General features: G+C 37.3%; 3 protein-coding genes and 1 non-coding gene across 4 annotated transcripts; 3 read left to right on the top strand and 1 right to left on the bottom strand.

Moving 5' to 3' along the window:
- The first annotated feature begins 740 nt into the window (after positions 1-740).
- On the top strand, positions 741-902 carry LOC114742457 (U1 spliceosomal RNA). The gene has a single exon (XR_003739877.1). It is a non-coding gene; the product is annotated as a U1 spliceosomal RNA (small nuclear RNA).
- An 801-nt stretch (positions 903-1,703) lies between these two features.
- On the top strand, positions 1,704-3,631 carry LOC114742455 (putative vesicle-associated membrane protein 726). The gene is made up of 5 exons (XM_028930715.1): positions 1,704-1,893; positions 2,616-2,757; positions 2,856-2,976; positions 3,075-3,137; positions 3,319-3,631. The coding sequence occupies exons 1-5, from the start codon at positions 1,704-1,706 to the stop codon at positions 3,466-3,468; spliced, it is 666 nt and encodes a 221-aa protein (XP_028786548.1). The 3' UTR covers positions 3,469-3,631.
- Positions 3,632-7,143: 3,512 nt separating this feature from the next.
- On the top strand, positions 7,144-14,237 carry LOC114742454 (uncharacterized protein sll0005-like). Its single transcript, XM_028930714.1, has 13 exons — positions 7,144-7,463; positions 8,092-8,241; positions 8,841-9,011; positions 9,677-9,820; positions 10,250-10,355; positions 10,477-10,625; positions 10,792-10,917; positions 11,075-11,218; positions 11,507-11,594; positions 12,227-12,600; positions 12,847-13,191; positions 13,690-13,920; positions 14,085-14,237. Exons 1-13 carry the CDS (start codon positions 7,236-7,238, stop codon positions 14,211-14,213), a joined length of 2,385 nt encoding a protein of 794 aa, XP_028786547.1. The 5' UTR covers positions 7,144-7,235; the 3' UTR covers positions 14,214-14,237.
- Positions 14,238-14,716: 479 nt separating this feature from the next.
- LOC114742453 (ubiquinone biosynthesis monooxygenase COQ6, mitochondrial) lies at positions 14,717-17,747 on the bottom strand. Its single transcript, XM_028930713.1, has 5 exons — positions 17,700-17,747; positions 17,575-17,626; positions 16,829-17,002; positions 16,082-16,681; positions 14,717-15,021 (listed from the first exon to the last, which is right to left on the bottom strand). Exons 3-5 carry the CDS (start codon positions 16,955-16,957, stop codon positions 14,806-14,808), a joined length of 945 nt encoding a protein of 314 aa, XP_028786546.1. The 5' UTR covers positions 16,958-17,002; positions 17,575-17,626; positions 17,700-17,747; the 3' UTR covers positions 14,717-14,805.
- Between the last annotated feature and the right edge of the window lie 34 nt (positions 17,748-17,781).

Raw genomic sequence — 17,781 nt, 5'->3', positions numbered from 1 at the left:
CTAACCCCCCCATCATCTTCCTCGGCTTGGAGAGATCAGTCTCTCTCTTGTACCATCGCCTTGCGACTGTTCAACCGCCACTGTCTTCTTTTTTTCTGCTGTGTCACTGCCTTACACCGCCATTGTTTCTAGTTCTTTGCTGCCACCATCAAATTCGCACCTCAATCAATCTACCATCATCGTCATTTCAGCCTCTGCCTTGCTCTATATTCCTATTCCTAATATAATATAAAAACAGAATGGAAGTGTAATATAAAAGGGGACATTGGCTCGGGGAATACTTTTTTGTAATGAAACGAGGCGACAGGCGTTCAGCAAGATGGGGTCGAAATTCTTGTTGATGGTGCCTCTTCTCACAGAACCACGCTCTACTTCAGAAGTAGTGGGATACTTAGTTATTCGACGCAACGTGAATGTTCAGGCGGACTCCTTTCTGGCTAGACGGGCATTCTCTGTTGCTCCAGGACTTCACTTCTTATCAGCAAGGGAGTTCGAAGAGCTTTGGCGCCGAGGAAACAATATTTGAGCTTGCTGTCGTTGTTCCTCCCACTTCTGAAACACAGGGCACGTGGAAGCCTAGTTTCTCGCGCAGGCGAAACATGACAGTATGGCGCGCGATCGTCAGGAGTTCACACAGCAGCATCCAAGTTGAAACATTCTCTTAGTCCCACATCGTCAAGACCAGAAAGAGGCAGCCACTGGGCAGAGTATAAAATAGACATAATGTACCGTTTCAAGACTTACATACCTGGACGGAGCCAATGGGTGATCAAGAAGGCCCATGGCTTAGGTTGGTGACCTCCATTGCACGTATGGGAGGGGCGCCACCCTAAGGTCTCCCCAAGTGGGAGAGCCTACGTCGTAATTTGTGGCAGTGGGGCCTGCATTCGTGCGGCCCCTCCCTGAAATAATCCTAGCTTCGCTATAAAATTTTTGTGTGGTTTTTGGTCGCCAATTGATCAACAGGCTTCGTTCATTTGTGTTTGTTCCGTGTGTTGTGGTGGGGTTCCATAAAATGATCGATTTATTTCCACATGATGCTGGAGTGAGCCCAGTTAATAGGCCCAATTGTAATCAACCACGTCAAAGTATGGCTCACTCATGTAAGGATAAATAAAATGGAATTATTGCTCACATCACACCGCAGCAAATGTCATCCTTAATATTTTAATATAATTTTTTTTTATTTTGATTCTAAATATAAGATTCTAATTTATTTTATTTTTTATATTTATGTATTTTTTTTAAAGTAGTTCTTCTAACAATGTTAATTCTAACAAATATATTTTATTAGCAAGGATATTTTAGAAAAGATAAATTTATTATAAATAACTTATATTCCTTTTTTAATCTTCTCAAATTACTTAACCAACTCTTCTAATTAGTATGAGTTAGTATATTCATAATTGTGAAAACAACGGCACAACATTGTGAGTTAAAATGAACGAGGACCGAAATTGACATCATCAGGATCGAAGGACCATAAGCACAATCAATCCTTTACTATTTTAAGATTAGATGCATCACCTTCCATCTCTTTCCGCATGTTTCTCATGGCTCAAACATAATTTGCTCATCCATGCAAAGAACGAAAATCTCTGTCCATTATCTCTCTCTCTCTCTTTGTCGTTCTTCTGCTTTCCGATCGATCGACTCTGTAAAATTCTGGGATTCGTTGGTTCGGGGTTGGGGTTTTTGAAGATATGGGACAAAAATCTCTGATCTACAGCTTCGTTGCTCGAGGCACCGTGGTTCTCGCAGAGTACACTGAATTCACGGGAAACTTCACGACTATCGCCTCTCAATGCCTCCAGAAGCTTCCTTCTTCCAATAACAGATTCACTTACAATTGCGATGGTCACACTTTCAATTATCTCGTCGAGAATGGCTTCAGTACGTTGCCTTCATATTTGGAATCTTCATAATTATCAAAAATGGTTCCCCCCCCCCCCCCTTCGTGGAGGTGATCTTTTTATTAAGATCTCTCATTTTCCCTTTTCCTCTTCGGGGTGATTTGCTTTCGGCTGAGGCATATATATGAATGGCTGATCCTTTGAACATGCATGGATGTGGTTTCATCTGATTCTTTGTATTCTTAAGTTAAATATTTGGCTAATTTGGCTGATGCTTCTGATAATCGTGCATGCGTTAACTAAAAAGTGTCTGAAAAATAATGGAATTGGAATACGAAGTGAGATTTTAGAGACAAAAATCGCCTTTGCTTGATCGAAATTCCGCTGTTTTCTCTCACTACTGATTGAAATATATATGAAACATACTTATCTTGTTGAAACTGAGTATAGACATGTTTTGATTCCTCATGCATCATGGTAATCATAATTTTTTTCCTTATTATGAGCCATTAATGCTATAAATTTCGTATGTTTTGGAAAGTTCTGTACACGCAGATTGAATTTCACTAGAAGTAAGGAAACCTAAGAGGATTAGTTTATTTAATGTACACAATGGAAAAAAGTCATTGACGAAGAATGCATAAGCTATTCGTTGTGATATGTGTTAGAAAAGCAAGGAATAAAAGATGAATGATTTGAAATGTACCTTGGTGTCATCGAAAAGTGAAAAAAACGATGATTGACTTGCTGTTAATGTGGTAGCCTATTGTGTGGTGGCGGTTGAATCTGCGGGAAGGCAGATTCCCATTGCGTTTCTTGAGCGCATCAAAGAAGAATTCTCCAAAAAGTATGGCGGAGGTAAAGCAGCCACTGCTTCAGCTCGTGCCCTCAACAAAGAATTTGGGTATATCAATTATCACTGATTAAGTTCAATAAATCTCCATTAATTATTGTTTAAGGCATTCGTTAATTAGAAGAGAGTTGATGTCTTATAATTTGTAGGCCTAAGTTAAAAGAGCAAATGCAATACTGTGTGGATCATCCTGAAGAGATTAGCAAACTTGCCAAAGTGAAGGCTCAAGTTTCTGAAGTCAAGGGTGTCATGATGGAGAACATTGAGAAGGCAATAATTAACATCCTCAATTAATTAGTTCCCATGCTCTAAATATTTTATGCATCATCATCGTACAGTGTCTCAGATCAAGAGATTTCTTTTCACAGGTTCTTGATCGTGGAGAGAAGATTGAATTGCTAGTGGATAAGACTGAAAACCTCCGTTCACAGGTTTGCTCGTGCATTAAAGCGTATATAGCCATTTTCAATTCTTTATTCGTACTTAATCACACGAATTTGGAAAACAGATTCAAGATAAAAAGATTCTTTTATTTGAAAAAAGTTTATTCCAATCATATTCAATACTAATGAATGATTTCATGGATTTGTTAATGTTGGTGAATACGTGCAGGCACAGGATTTTAAAACGCAGGGCACAAAGGTGAAGAGGAAAATGTGGATTCAGAACATGAAGATGAAGTTGATTGTTTTTGGTATTGTGATTGCCTTATTTTTGATCATTTTTATGTCTGTTTGTCGTGGCTTCAGCTGCATAAGTTGATCCTACTGGCTAGTTTTGCTTATTGTTTCTTCCCCAACCATCCCATTCAGACCCATTACATTCATTTTTGTCCCTTACACATACGTTTGTGCTGCCGTTTATTTGCAACTTCTGTGGAATATGATCTTTTGTTGTTGGCTTTCTCTCTTCTTTTCTATGGTAATTGGTATACCTTCCTGCTCTATAAGCTCCCCCCCCCCCCCAAATTTTTGCTAATTACGTTATTTAGAGATATGTATATGCAGAGAGAAAATCACGTTCAACCAATTCAAAATTTAAAAAATTGATTGGCCAAAAAAAAATTGATAGTCACTAATCTTTAAAACTAATGCTCCTTTAAGGGGGAAAAAAAAAGCGTACGACCTAATATAGTCTCATTAATATAACAAAGGCATTTCAAGCTTATCATTGGAGAAAATATCATCACAACATCAACAAACCTAAATTTTAAAGCATGAAAAATGTATACTAATGATGGTAGTAGCCGTAATATTTATTTTCAGGCGAAAAAGGTCGTAGTAATTTAGTTTTATAACTATTCGGGGAGATTTTGATTTTAAAGATATTTTGGCTGTCAATTTTATAGGCCGGCATTTTTTCATAAAATTATTTGAAATCCTTTTTTTTTTTAATGATCAACAAGAATCCAATTATTAACAAATTTCTTTTTACGGTTAATCTGAGAATTGTGTGGACATTCTGAATGATGAACACCTATATCAAAATCGCAACCGGTTTAAAAGTTAGATCAACGTCGTCTCGTGTTCAAAGGCCTTCGAATCATTTTTAGTCAATCAAAGCAACGTGTCATCAACTGAGAAACATGTAGTTTTAACATCTTCAAAGTTCAAACAAAAGAACCTGTAAGATTTTTGCTCCTTTAAGATTCTTGTTCCTCCTCCGTCTAATTTTAATTTTAAATAAGAGACGCATGCAGTTTCAATATCTTCATTTAATATGAGAGTGATGTTAAGTCGTTGCATGAAAATGTCTAAATGCCACTAAAGCCTCAGGCAACGAGAGAAAAAAAAGATTTAGATCTTAAAAGACTTGAATCAAATTAAAATTTTGAGCATGCCTTTACCTTTTTTATTCCAAATAAATAATCTTCCTCCATGGTCACCTATCACGGTGATCTAGGATCTGTTTGGATTAGGAGTAAGAAGCAGCTTATTTTTAATATGATATTTAAAAAAGTTAAATTTGATGATATGAATTGTGTTTTGAGTAAATTTTATAAAAGTGGATTTTCCTGCAATCTTCCTTCTCTCCATTTGTTGGCTTGGGATAAAATTATTGCCGATAAATCACAAGGTGGCCTTGGTATTAAAGACTTACGGAAGCAAAATGAAGCTTTTAGTGATGAAGTTATATTGGAATCTAATTACAAATAAAGAAGCTTTGTGGGTAAGAGTTTTGAGATCCCGATACTAATGTGAAAATAAGGAGATACCCACTGTTAACAAGAGAGCTAATTCTTCTTTGACTTGGAGTAGTATTTGCACCATGTGGACTTCGCTTAAATCAGGGGTAGGAAGGAAAGTGGGTAACAGCAGCACAACCTCCTCCTGGTTTGATAACTTGTCAGAGCTGAATGGGCCCATCATTGATTTAATTCTAGGGCTTGAGGGGTTTATCAACCATGAGGATTAAATGTTGGACTATATTAACCACTGGGGAGAGCAGGACAGACAAAAACTTAGTCGTTGGTTCTCCTCGGTTGTTATTGCTCGAATTACTTGTGCTCACCTACCTAGAGCACAAAGAGGAGAGGATATATATTTCTGAAAACTATCTTCGATGGGATTTTTTCTATGAAATCTGCATATAAGTTTTTTTTTTGTAGGTGTGAGACAACCAGATTTTTTCTATGAAATCTATATATATAAGTTCACGCCAAGAACGATTTCTGATGTCGTTCACCCCAAGAACAACTTGTGTATAATTTGAAAGTCTTTCATGCCAAAAGTGATTTTAAGTGCAGTATATTGATAAATACTTTTAAAAGTACAGCATTTTGGTATATAATTTTATTGCTTATAGTATTTTGGTAAAAAAAAGCCGAGACAGAATTCACAGCGGAGAAGTGATGGAGCTGTGATGTCTAGCGGCAAAGAATAATGAGCATGGGAGAGACCAAGCACTTTGAGTGAATAATGAGAGAATAATGAGGGAAGAATGAGAAGAAAATGATTTGACAAGTAACTATCATTTTAAAAGTCCACCAATCATAAGACACTTTCAGTTCAAAAGCACCTCAAATTAGCTTAACAAAATCACTTGTTTCAATTCCACTTTTGGCCCATAAGTAGGATGGGCTAAAAGCTGACCCAAACAGGTTCTAATTTTTCAAATATGCTTATGGTAAAAATAAGTAACTTCTAAGCCTCGAATTGCTGAGCCAAACACTCTTAGAGCTATCAATGATCAGTGAATTGTTTGAAAAAGAGCGGCTAAATTGGGATTTGATTCACCGATTTTTTATTCTCCGAAAAGTAAAGTTCTTAGTATCTTTGAAGGTATACTAGTTTAGTTCTAGTTTAACATATACTCCTCCGATTCTAAATATAAGATCTTTTTTGTAGTGTAATTTATACTACGAAAAGCGTCTTATATTTAAGACTGGATGAGTAATAAATAGTGACTCAAATCTTGAAATTGACTGTGTGTAGGGTATATAGTTGTTAATTTTTAACTTGTTAATAATAAAAAGCAAAGTCATTTTTTTAAGGATATTTTATTATTTAGTTCTGAGTTCTCTCACAAAACAGTTGTCATTTTTAAAGTTTTTTTTATACAAAGATTCAGAGGACTCATAGGATCAAGATATGTTTTCAGAACCTAAAAACACTTATAGAAGTACTTATAGATCACCATGACCAAGATTCTCATCATATTAAGAGTGGGATTATAAAGTTTATTTGCCATTCTTTCAGAAATAAGTTGTCACTGTGTCAAAAAAGATGACGTAGCAGTTGTTATTGCGTCAAAGTAACCATAAAGCTCCTGTATGATTAATACTTCTCAGAATATCACTTTCCGTCCAACGCACCGAAGATAAATCTAGTTATTTATGAAATAAGTTGTTCCTGCCTCAAAAAAAAAAAAAAAACAGAGGAAAGGGAATTATAAGCCGAGTGGTTTTAAAGTCTTTCGGAAAAAAAACAGCATGGCCAAGGCCTTCGGTGATCCGCGCTAACCTGTGAAAGTGATTTGTAAATAAAATTAGACGAGCATTTTGTGGTACACTGGTACTTCCCTTTATTAGCTCAATGTTATTGACGTGCAATAAAATCTCACCTAATTCTGATCAGCGGAGTTGAAAAAGATTTCAGCCCAACATTATTTAAAGATTTAAAATATCACAAGTGATTTTTAAGTGGCATGATGTGGACGAATCACAGTTCGTTCATGTAACGAGTGGTCAGCGAAAATATGCCACCAGAAGCAATCTTGTCGTGTTTTGGCATTCCATGCCTCCCACTCGTTATTTCAAGGACGCGCCCATTTCGCCCAAAATATAATAATGCATGTATCAAATCAAAAGAAAATATAAACAAGCCAATTTTCCTCCGCTCCTTATTAGCCACGTATCCCTTTAACGACCACCCTTCGTAATTCGTATTGACCAAAACGGAAAACTGGGTGCCGCTTTCTTACCACTTTCACTGGTCCACCACCCATACCACCACTATCAAATTCTACTCCCCTCTGGAGATTTTCCAAACTTTCGCTCTCCAGGAAAAAAAAGGTTGTACAGTTCCGCCATGGACGCGGCTTCACAGCTCGTCTACTGCGGAATCGATCCCTTTCGTCGCCGGTCTCCTTCTCAACTCTCAATTAGCAGGAACAAGGTTCGGTTTCGCCGGCGGCTCAGTCGGGTTACAGCGGTTTCTGCGGAACCCAGACCCACGCGGACTTCGTCTCCTCCAGCAAGTAATGTCAATGGCTCATCCAGGTCTTCGCCGCCAAAATCCGTCAATGGTGTCTCTACGGTAACTTATCAGACCCTGAACTTGACTTCTTCCTTGGGTAGATATTGCTCTCTGGAATGTCACCGTATTCACACTTGTGAGTAAATTTAGCAACTTCTAGGTTTAGTCGCTTAAGAGCGCTCTAGATTCAATTCACGGGGAATTGCAATATACTTCTTTAAGCCACTTCGTAGTGGTGTGTATATATTTTTAGTTAGGCTTCTGCAATCATTTGCTTTGGGACATGATAATAGATTGGCTTCTTAGCTATGAAGTTTTAGTGCCTCTATCTGTTGATAAAAATGATCGTGTTTCTATGCTATTTTTGATGTTGTGGCTTGTCATCTCCCTTCCTTTCCTCCTTCTTTAAATTCATATTTATTTGATCAGGAAGACAGCTATCATTCTCAGATACTTTACCACGCTTTTTTTAATAAGATTTCCTCTGCTATTTTAAACTTTCTTGGGGTTGTTTTTAAAGTTCTTGCCTTATCGGTTGGTCGAATCGATGGTCTGATTTCCCATGTTTTGGTTTATACTTAGTAGTATTGGATTTAACCGAGCTAACTGTTGCAACCAGCAGAAAATTGGCGATGTTTCTATTTAGTCAGTATTGGATTTGACCTGAACTAACTACTGCAACTGGCAGAAAATTGGCGATGTTTCTCAGGAGATTAAAAGGGTCAGGGCACAAATGGAAGAGAACGAGCAGTTGGCATCACTCATGAGAGGCCTTCGAGGACAAAATTTAAGAGATTCATTGTTTGCTGAGGATGACGTCCAGCTTCGTCTTGTTGAGGTATTTACAGTCACTAATGCTATGTCTAACTCTACTAAACTAATTATGATACCTCGTTCTAACTACTGAGTGATATTTCCGAGGCTTCTATATTTGTACAGCTACTTGTTGTGAGTCTGAGCTTGTAATTTTGTTGCAAATGAAAGCCATTGTGGTAACTTACGCGGGGAAAAATAAATTGAAACTATCAGTCTGCAATTCATATACAATCGAATTGTGACTTGCGCACATTTGAAAAGAGAAACGGTTAGATTTATTCACAAATAGAATAAATCCTGAAAGCTGGAAATTGTATAGAAGACAGTGCAGGGTAAAATCCTGAAATGTTTAAGGTAGCACTTTGTGTTGGCTTAAATTTGGTTAATTAAATGGATATCTTGTATAAAACTAGCTAACATAGGAATCCAACACTTCTCTCGTCTCTTGGGCGCATGATTTGCATTTAATTTTAGCTCTCCGATTTTATATGTAATTTTTTCTCTTTCCTCAAGGGATCTTCCCATTTGCTGTTTATCATTGTACTGGATCTTTATTAATTTTTAAAAAGAGAATAATGCCAGGCTTTTTATGATATTATTTGGCATTTCATGTTTCTTTAGGTTGATGAAAGTAGTGAGTTCTTGCCCTTGGTTTATGATCCTGCCAGCATTTCCGCATATTGGGGAAAACGGCCGCGTGCTGTAGCAACACGCATTGTCCAGTTGTTATCTGTTGCTGGGGGGTTTCTTTCAAGACTTCTCTGGGATGTGGTTAACAAGAAGGTTAAGGAGGTGAGTTTCTCTGTCATGCTATCTAGCATCTGAGCTGTTGATGCATTCTCATGCCACTTCTATTTGAGTTCTATTGATACGGTAGAATTTGTAACTAGCTTTAGTTCTGAAGGAAGTCACTTGTTAGCAAGTTATGGAAAGAATACTGGGGATGGAAATAAAACTACAAGGGGAAGGAAAGAAAAGTAGGTTTTGTTACTGTTGCTTTTTCTTGTTAAACTGCTTGAGAAGAGGCCAGGAGGTTGGTAATGTGTGGCACTACCTGGTCTACTGAATCCACTTCCCTAGTTCCTTGATAGGTACATTCACGAGAGTAAGATGTACATGCAGAACTTCTTAGGCAAGTTCTTTTGTTTTTGTTTTTCCACTTTGGGCAGTCTGCGTGGGTGCGTGTTAGATAAGTTAATAAAAGCATTCTTGGGTGTGCTTCTACCTGACTAAGCTTTGAGAATGAAATGGTCCCTTCCTCACATAATTCATGATTACTTAGAATTGGCTGCACCAGCTGGTTCGGTTAGGTTTATTACAAACTAGTTCTTGGGTAATTACTAATAACCATGGTCATATACGACTGCACCAGTTTCCTTACATCTCATAGCCATGATATAAATTGCATTTTTCTCTATCATGTGGTGGCTATTCTGATTTACCATTTCCATAACCAGAATGAAGTTGCTCGAGCCATTGAATTGCGGGAAATTGTAACATCTTTGGGTCCAGCTTATATAAAACTTGGTCAAGCATTGAGCATTCGACCTGATATACTGTCACCTGTTGCAATGACGGAGTTGCAAAAGCTTTGTGATAAGGTAACGCTGGTGCTCCTTCCATGCCCCCTTCTCTCTTGCTCTCTCTCCTGCATTTGGTCTTGTTACATTTGAATTTGATCCAACTTTCTTCATAGTCCGCATGCAGACAAAAATGGTATACCCTAAAAAGTTAAAAAGAAGCTTTATTAGTCAAGTTCTGTGTATTCTTTACTCAAAGCCACTGTAGAAACATAAATTGGGCTTAAATTAAGAAAGACGAACCTCTCTTTGGTTTATGATCCTAACTTCTCAAGCAACTTTAAAAATCTGTGCTATCTTATTCAGTTAGATCCAAGATTTCATTTCACCAAAAAAGAAAGAAAGAAACAAGATCTCATGAAGCATGCGTGAATTTTGGAGTTAAATGATTATATTACAGTGTCCAATATTTTGACAATGGCTTCTGATGTTATTCTTTTTCTTTTGTAGGTTCCTTCATTTCCAGATGATATAGCAATGGCTTTAATTCAAGAGGAACTTGGTCAACCCTGGCAAAACATCTATTCTGAACTTTCATCCTCTCCCATTGCTGCTGGTAGCTCTCGAGACAATCAGTTAGATATAGTAGATTCTTAGTAGAAAAGTATAGCCTCTCTTTGCAAGGTTTATTGAGTTAATCAATAAGCAAGTATTAATTTTTATGCAAATATACACAGCATCTCTTGGACAAGTATACAAGGGCCGTCTAAAGGAAAATGGAGATTTGGTAGCTGTTAAAGTTCAGAGGCCTTTTGTTCTTGAAACTGTTACAGTCGATTTGTTCATTATTAGGAACCTGGGTTTGTTTCTTCGGAGGTTTCCTCAGGTTAGTTAAATTCTTGCAAAGATAAATTGGCGCCTTATCTTTATGTTAAATTGAATTTGGATCTTGATTTCTTGAAGCGACAACATTGGTTGTTGATAAAAACATTAATCATTAATTTTCAATGTCTTCCTCTCAACCCAGTTGCTTTCTATCTGTATATTTTCAGGTCTCTTTAGATGTGGTTGGCTTGGTTGATGAGTGGGCGGCTCGCTTCTTTGAGGAGTTAGACTATGTTAATGAAGGTGAAAATGGGAACCGTTTTGCTGAAATGATGAAGAAAGACCTACCTCAGGTGAGCCTGATCACTTCTAATCTAGATATTTTATTTTGGTTTCCATTTTATTATGCACAAAGTATGGTTAGTTTTACCACAATTGACAACAATAGTATGATAATAGTCACTAGATCCTTGAGAATTCGCATACTTCCTCTGACAGTTTGAGTTATAGGTTGTCATACCAAAAACATACACTAAATATACATCCAGGAGGGTTCTTACCACAGAATGGGTTGAGGGAGAGAAGCTGTCACAGAGCACAGAAAGTGATGTTGGAGAACTCGTTAACGTTGGAGTTATCTGCTACCTGAAACAGGTAATTTTTTATGCTTTCTTTTGAAATCTTTTAGATGGCACTAGATTTCAAGGGCGACCACTTTTGTGTATATTCATTTCTTACCATCTGTCTTATGTATCTGGGCCTCTGGACTTGCAATAACATAGTTTATTAAAGAGCTTCTATATATTAAAAGGCCATTGTTAGATATAGAAATACATTGCATCCTGAAACATTGGACTGAAGGCATCTGATTTTTATTCATGTGCTTCAAGTTAAGTTCTTGCCAACTTATTGTTGTATTGATTTATTTTAATTTTTTACCAGCTGCTTGACACTGGATTTTTCCATGCTGATCCACATCCGGGGAACTTGATCCGTACGCCAGATGGGAAACTTGCCATACTTGACTTCGGTAAACTTAAATATTGTCAGCATATAGTGGAATATTATATTGTTTATCTTTCTGCATCATGAGTAGTATTATGTATACCTATTTCATTTACTTTTAGGCTTTGGTTCTCTATGATGCATCTGAGTGAGTGTTTAATAAAATACTCTAAGGAATGTACCCTCCTTTTCTTCATAGGTTAATGTATGAGGAGGTTACCTTATAAGTTGCTGTTGATTTTTTCTTTTACTTTTATCAATCATATTACCATTTTTCTTCCTATGATGAAATCATGCTCTGCATCTGAAGGCACCTTTTCTTGCATAGGGTAAACATTTTTTCCCCCCAAGCATTGTCCATGAGGATTGTGACACTAACAAGCAGAATATTTTACTGGGATTTGAATTTGCAGCACTACTAGTACGTGTACTGTACATGGAATGAAATATTGTTTTGGGCTTTGCATGTTTCTTGTTGCAAAGCTGCTAGACTAGCTTTCTTTCCTTTTTGCACATGTGATAGCGAATTAGTCTTATTTTAATGCACCTTATGTCCACAATAAACCATTTTGTCAAGTCCTTTTCGTGTTGCTTTAAAAATTTGATTTTATTTCCTAATAATTTAGACTGATTTTGGAAGTCTTTTGCTGCTACCAGGGCTTGTTACGAAATTGACTGATGATCAAAAGTATGGGATGATTGAAGCAATTGCTCATCTCATCCATCGGGATTATCCAGCCATTGTTAAAGACTTTGTTAAACTTGATTTCATTCCAGATGGTGTCAATTTAGAGCCTATCTTGCCAGTTCTGGCTAAAGTATTTGATCAGGCACTTGAAGGTGGAGGAGCAAAAAATATCAACTTCCAGGAATTGGCAGCAGATTTGGCACAAATTACATTTGATTATCCTTTTAGAATACCCCCATACTTTGCTCTTATAATTAGGGCCATTGGGGTTCTGGAAGGGATAGCTCTGGTTGGGAATGCTGAGTTTGCCATTGTTGATGAGGCCTATCCATATATTGCTCAGGTATAAGATTTTATGGTTTTCTTTTCTTTTGGTGTACTAAAGCTACATGGCCTGTATCAGTTGTATGTGGGCTTATGCCATTGATTATTGTTTTAAGGTTCTCGTAAAACAACCTAGAGTGCTTGAAAAATGTGCACAAACCTAAGAGCATTGTAGATCACCACATTGTAACTGGATAGTCTTTATGTTTGCTATTAAGATTTTTCTGAGTAATCTAAGCTTGGTTTTCATTACATTCACTGATAGAGGCTCCTAACGGATGAATCCCCTCGGCTGCGGAATGCTCTGCATTACACTATATATGGGAAATCTGGAGTTTTTGATGCTGAAAGATTTATTGATATCATGCAAGCCTTTGAGAACTTTATTACTGCAGCAAAAAGTGGAGGTGGAGAGAGTCTGAACGGAAATATGGCTGAGCTTGGAATTCTTCCTGGTCAGACACAGTATCTCTTGCCTGGATTCCAGTCTGTTGTGCCAGGATTCCAGTCTGTTGTCCCCCAATCACAGCAGCCAGTGCAAACAAGGGCAGCTTTAGCATTTTTGCTGTCTGATAGGGGCAATTTTTTCCGAGAATTTCTTCTGGATGAGGTATTGTATAGAAGTGCTGATTCATATATCTTTTATAATACATATCAGGTGAATGTATGTGCGCGTTGTAGATCTCATGATGCATGAAAAAGAGCCTCTCTTTTTTCATTTTACCTTATCCTGTGAGCAGATATAAATATTAGGAATGAATAGCACTTCGAAGAATTTTTTTAAGAAATTCACATGACCAGAGAACGTGTGAATGTGCTCGCATGGGAGCTTGCTTTTGTTATATCAGTACAAGATAGTTGTGTAGGCTACAATGTCAGATTTAAACATAGGCTTTAACATCCATCTTGTATCTCCTGCTCCTAGATCCCCTTTACCATAAATAGTCCCGAATTATTTGTTCCATAATCTCTGATAATGTTTTAACTTAACTTCCTATTGTAAATACCCCCTATTCCCTGTATTTTTCCTTATTTGTTATAACGCTTGATTATTATGATTTTTTTACTCACTCAATTTGACTGTCACGTTACTGCTCATGGAAAGCAGGTGGTCAAGGGTATTGATGCTCTTACAAGGGAACAACTTGTAAGAATAATGTCAATATTAGGAATTCAGAATGCTACCCCAGTTTTCAGTATGGTACCTGATGTTGGCCCGTTCAAGCCCTCAGCTCTAATACCCACCATAACTGAAGAGGATGAAATCATACTGAATAATGTCCAGAGAATACTGGAATTCTTGACTGCAGGAAGTTCATTATCAAGCACCTCCAATCAGGTAATGAAGAATCCACTACCAAGAGACATTTTTCTTGGTCTAGTTTAGTCTGTTTCTTAGATGTCCACCTCTCTGGATTATGCTTGTGTTATTATATTTCGGTTAAACGGTAATGTGCATGGTCATCTAATCTGATCTTTGTTTGTCGGTGGCAATTGGCTCAGAATGTTGCTCAGATTATTCAAGAACTCGTACCAGTGCTGCCGGGAATCTCTGCCAAAGTTCTTCCCGAAGTTCTCAACAGATTATCTTCTCGGGTGTTGGCCAGAATAATACGCGATACATTTTTGTGATTTTTTCCCACCCAACTCCTTAAGGCCCCCAATTGTGTATATCGAACAGAATGCACATATAACCATATAAGTTCAGCAATAAATGTTGTTACACTTTTTTAGAATGCTTTCCGTTTAATGCTAAATAAAACAGGGGAAAGGTATAAAATGAGTGACAAGTATTTATGGGTCATTTTCCTTGCCTCCACAACTACTTAAGGTTTGACCGCCTCAATAAGGCTCAAGGGTCAAGCTTGGGAGTCGGCAAAAAAAAAAAAACAAACAAACAAACAAAAAGGCTCAGGCTTGGGAGAAGAGTTTGATAGAAAAATCCTGCGTGGAAATTCATCACTAGCACTTATTCAACGTAATTTCAGATAAGACCGATACATCTGTTTACATGTTACACCATTCTCATATTCACAATACGTTCTTCCATACAAGCTGAAACTAGATTCAGATATTGTGATATCCTAGCACATTACGCGTATGATATGCAATACAAACAAAATAAACGCATCCTATATCTCAAGGAATATGCTTATGACCATCTTGGATGGAAAAATTAATCAACATGAAAACAACCAAAGTGTGGACGGGCTGTTCCATGTTCTCAAGTGAAAAGGGGCAGTTTCTGGTCCCCAGAAGCATAAGAAATGATACTTCGTTTGAGTGGTGATATATAGTTCGCCCCGTGGAAAGCCGCAGCTCGCAGTACATTCAACGGTCCAAAATCAATAGAGTAAGCTTTTTGAAAGCCCTCAAGGACCGCCATCATCATAATATTTGCTGGCTTCCTCTCTGTTTCGTACTTCTTCAATAAATGTACCTGCAAAACCACCCCATATTACCTTAACGCATTTACAGGTTATAGTAAATCCAACAGTCGACTCTAAACACGTCATAAAATCAATTCTGTTCAGCGAATAGATCTAGTTACCAGTGTGAAGAAAAGCAATTAATCAATCACACATTCCTTTAAGTAAATTTCCTACTTAGTAGATGATAATACCATTAATATACTTGATCAACGCGCCTCAAGAAATGGATAGTGAGGGTTCTTAGGTATACGATCAATGACTGGCCGATATTTCAGATCATGGAACCAGGAACCGATGAATTTGATACATTTTTCAGATATTTAACTTGCAACCAGGGAACATTTTTATCAAATGCGCACCTAAATCAAACTTTTCTAGACGGAAAATATGCTGCCAAAGAAAACCAACAAGGTGTGCTCACAATCAAGTGATTGGACATGAAACACATTGGGTGCACAATTTTTTGTGAATGTTAAATAACACCACAGGAATTATATTTCAGCCACTTTTCAGACGCTCATCCTCTATGGCCAGAACACCGGCATTACTTTTGATTACTGCTCTATGATATGAAAATTTGCATCTACAAGTTTTTCATTCCTTCTATTGAACTCACTCCATGATACAATTCCTTGAACTGTAACCAGAACAACTGTTTTGATCTCATGACAACCAGTAAAACCATAATCTATTATTGCAACTTAAGAGTTCAAGAAATAGCTTTAAGCAGAAGATTCCCTCATAGTTTGGCAAAGGCATACTTGAGCTCTGTGAATAGTGAATACACATCTTTTTCCTCCGTCTGTTTTCTTTTGCAGATTGTTTTGGAGGATACCTAATCCTTCAAACTTGCACTCTTTCCTTTTAAAAGAAACCACTTTCCATTTTTTTTAATTAAAAAAAAAACAGTTTCCATTAGATATATAAGCAATGTGACTAAAGTGCGTAGGTGTTCCATGCATATAAAAAGAAGCATCTCAACGATAATTGTAATTATTTATTTTTTGAGGACAAAATGCATATAATTTTATATATCATCCAGGAAAAGAAATCAGAAATATAACCTACCTCTCCAATGTCATTGCCAAGAGCAATAGCTTCTGCAATTATTTTCGAAAGACTAAATGCATCTCCAAAACCTAAATTAACTCCTTGACCAGCAAGAGGATGGACAGTGTGAGCTGCATCTCCAATTAGGACCACACGCTTTGATGCATAGGTGTTCGCATGCCGTAAGGACAATGGAAACACCATTCTTTGAGACGCTGACTTCACTACTTTAGGAGGAATTTCAAAAAACTGATTGGCTGAGAATGTTGAATCCATTTTAAGCCAAGAGAAAAAGTTGCCAGTTTCTATTAAGCTTGATTTAGGATGAGGACCATAGCCATAATCCAAAGCACGGTTGACATCCTCCACAAAATCATCATCATTCATTGATTTACGGTGGTCTGACTCTGATGGGTTCATGGTCCAAACAATATTGCTAAACTTGTCACCAATAGGCAAAAGTGCGATTGGACCAGAAGGTAGAAACCGTTGCCATGCACATTGGTTTTCAATGGAATGCTCCACCGTACAGATAATTGCATTCTGTGAGTAGTTCCATTCAGTCGTTTTGAATCCTGCTAATTCCCTAACACGTGATTTACCCCCATCAGCTCCAACCTGCAACATTATCATCTATGTGATCAGACACCAAATGATGTATATGACATGGCAAACTCAGATAGTTGCTATCCAATGCAAAAATTAGCATCATTATGCTACATGTTCTATTGGAATCTAACACATTTATATGGAAGTTTAAATTACCACCAACTTTGCATATATACTACTGCCATCACTGAGTTCCAGCTTTGCTAAATTCCTTCGAGCAGAAGATAATGCTTTCGATGACAGATTCTCAACCACTGTAGATGCTGAGCCTGGTTGCAATGTCATTGAAGTTAACCTCAATGGAAAGATTGTTTTCTGAAAATCCGTAGCCTGTCAAGAAGTTCACTGTTCTTGGTCAGATGTGCCATAAAACTTTTGTTGGAACAATTTCATTCAGATTTAACGTAACGCTAAAAACTCTTGATGGAAATATTGAGGCAGAAGCCAAAAGAAAGTTAGACTAAGTAACTCGGATCCTAACATCCAAAGCACCTACTTAAACTACCAAAGCAGCATACAAAAAGGATTCCAAAAACACCAAGACTCAGCACGTCTTCATTCTACACAGGCGCTAGCAAGTTCACTATCCAGACCTATTAATTCAGCCCATATTGACACAAATAAAGAGACAGAATATAAAAGAAGAATTTCTACGCAAACTACAATTACTGAAACAAATACCATAATATATAGATGATAACGCAGCCCTTTTTATAATAAATCTCATGAATGAAATGACCAGTTCTCTACTTATAATGCTTTTAGTAAAATCTGCCTGTACCAATTAAGGTATCTAAATTGCTTGTGCAAATTGTACAACCCGTAGCATAGAGAACCTCTGATTGCGAACATTTCCGTAACAGTATAGAGCATGTAACAACCATAATTGTGCAGCTTTATACCTCTACACGTGATAATAAGGCATTATGAAGCACTTTATTCTCCACCACGCACCTGAACAAAGAATTTGTGTTTAGTAACAGCTAATGTATAAAGAATGTTCACCTTTACAAATGTCCCCCCCTACCCTAAAACTTCTTTTTACATCTCTTGCATCGTATCTAGTATACCCTAAACCAGTATAATCCCAGACCTGCAAAGAGACAGAA

Source organism: Neltuma alba, unplaced genomic scaffold, assembly GCF_004799145.2.
Source record: "Neltuma alba isolate B1F8T4 unplaced genomic scaffold, ASM479914v2 tig00003768_pilon, whole genome shotgun sequence".
NCBI lineage: Eukaryota > Viridiplantae > Streptophyta > Magnoliopsida > Fabales > Fabaceae > Neltuma > Neltuma alba.
The sequence above is the reverse complement of the archived record's forward strand: the minus strand, read 5'-3'. Positions and strand labels throughout refer to the sequence as shown.

What these genes read in the sequence shown, in the direction of transcription:
- LOC114742453 (XM_028930713.1), bottom strand. Translation starts at nt 16,957, where the DNA reads ATGACATTGCAACCAGGCTCAGCATCTACAGTGGTTGAGAATCTGTCA. An exon ending in GTATATATGCAAAGTTGGTG is followed by an intron (nt 16,682 to 16,828) that starts GTAATTTAAACT and finishes ATAATGTTGCAG; the next exon opens with GTTGGAGCTGATGGGGGTAA. An exon ending in TTGGCAATGACATTGGAGAG is followed by an intron (nt 15,022 to 16,081) that starts GTAGGTTATATT and finishes GTGGTTTTGCAG; the next exon opens with GTACATTTATTGAAGAAGTA.
- LOC114742455 (XM_028930715.1), top strand. Translation starts at nt 1,704, where the DNA reads ATGGGACAAAAATCTCTGATCTACAGCTTCGTTGCTCGAGGCACCGTG. An exon ending in TCTCGTCGAGAATGGCTTCA is followed by an intron (nt 1,894 to 2,615) that starts GTACGTTGCCTT and finishes TTAATGTGGTAG; the next exon opens with CCTATTGTGTGGTGGCGGTT. An exon ending in CTGAAAACCTCCGTTCACAG is followed by an intron (nt 3,138 to 3,318) that starts GTTTGCTCGTGC and finishes GAATACGTGCAG; the next exon opens with GCACAGGATTTTAAAACGCA.
- LOC114742454 (XM_028930714.1), top strand. Translation starts at nt 7,236, where the DNA reads ATGGACGCGGCTTCACAGCTCGTCTACTGCGGAATCGATCCCTTTCGT. An exon ending in TTCTTCGGAGGTTTCCTCAG is followed by an intron (nt 10,626 to 10,791) that starts GTTAGTTAAATT and finishes GTATATTTTCAG; the next exon opens with GTCTCTTTAGATGTGGTTGG. An exon ending in CCTATCCATATATTGCTCAG is followed by an intron (nt 12,601 to 12,846) that starts GTATAAGATTTT and finishes ATTCACTGATAG; the next exon opens with AGGCTCCTAACGGATGAATC.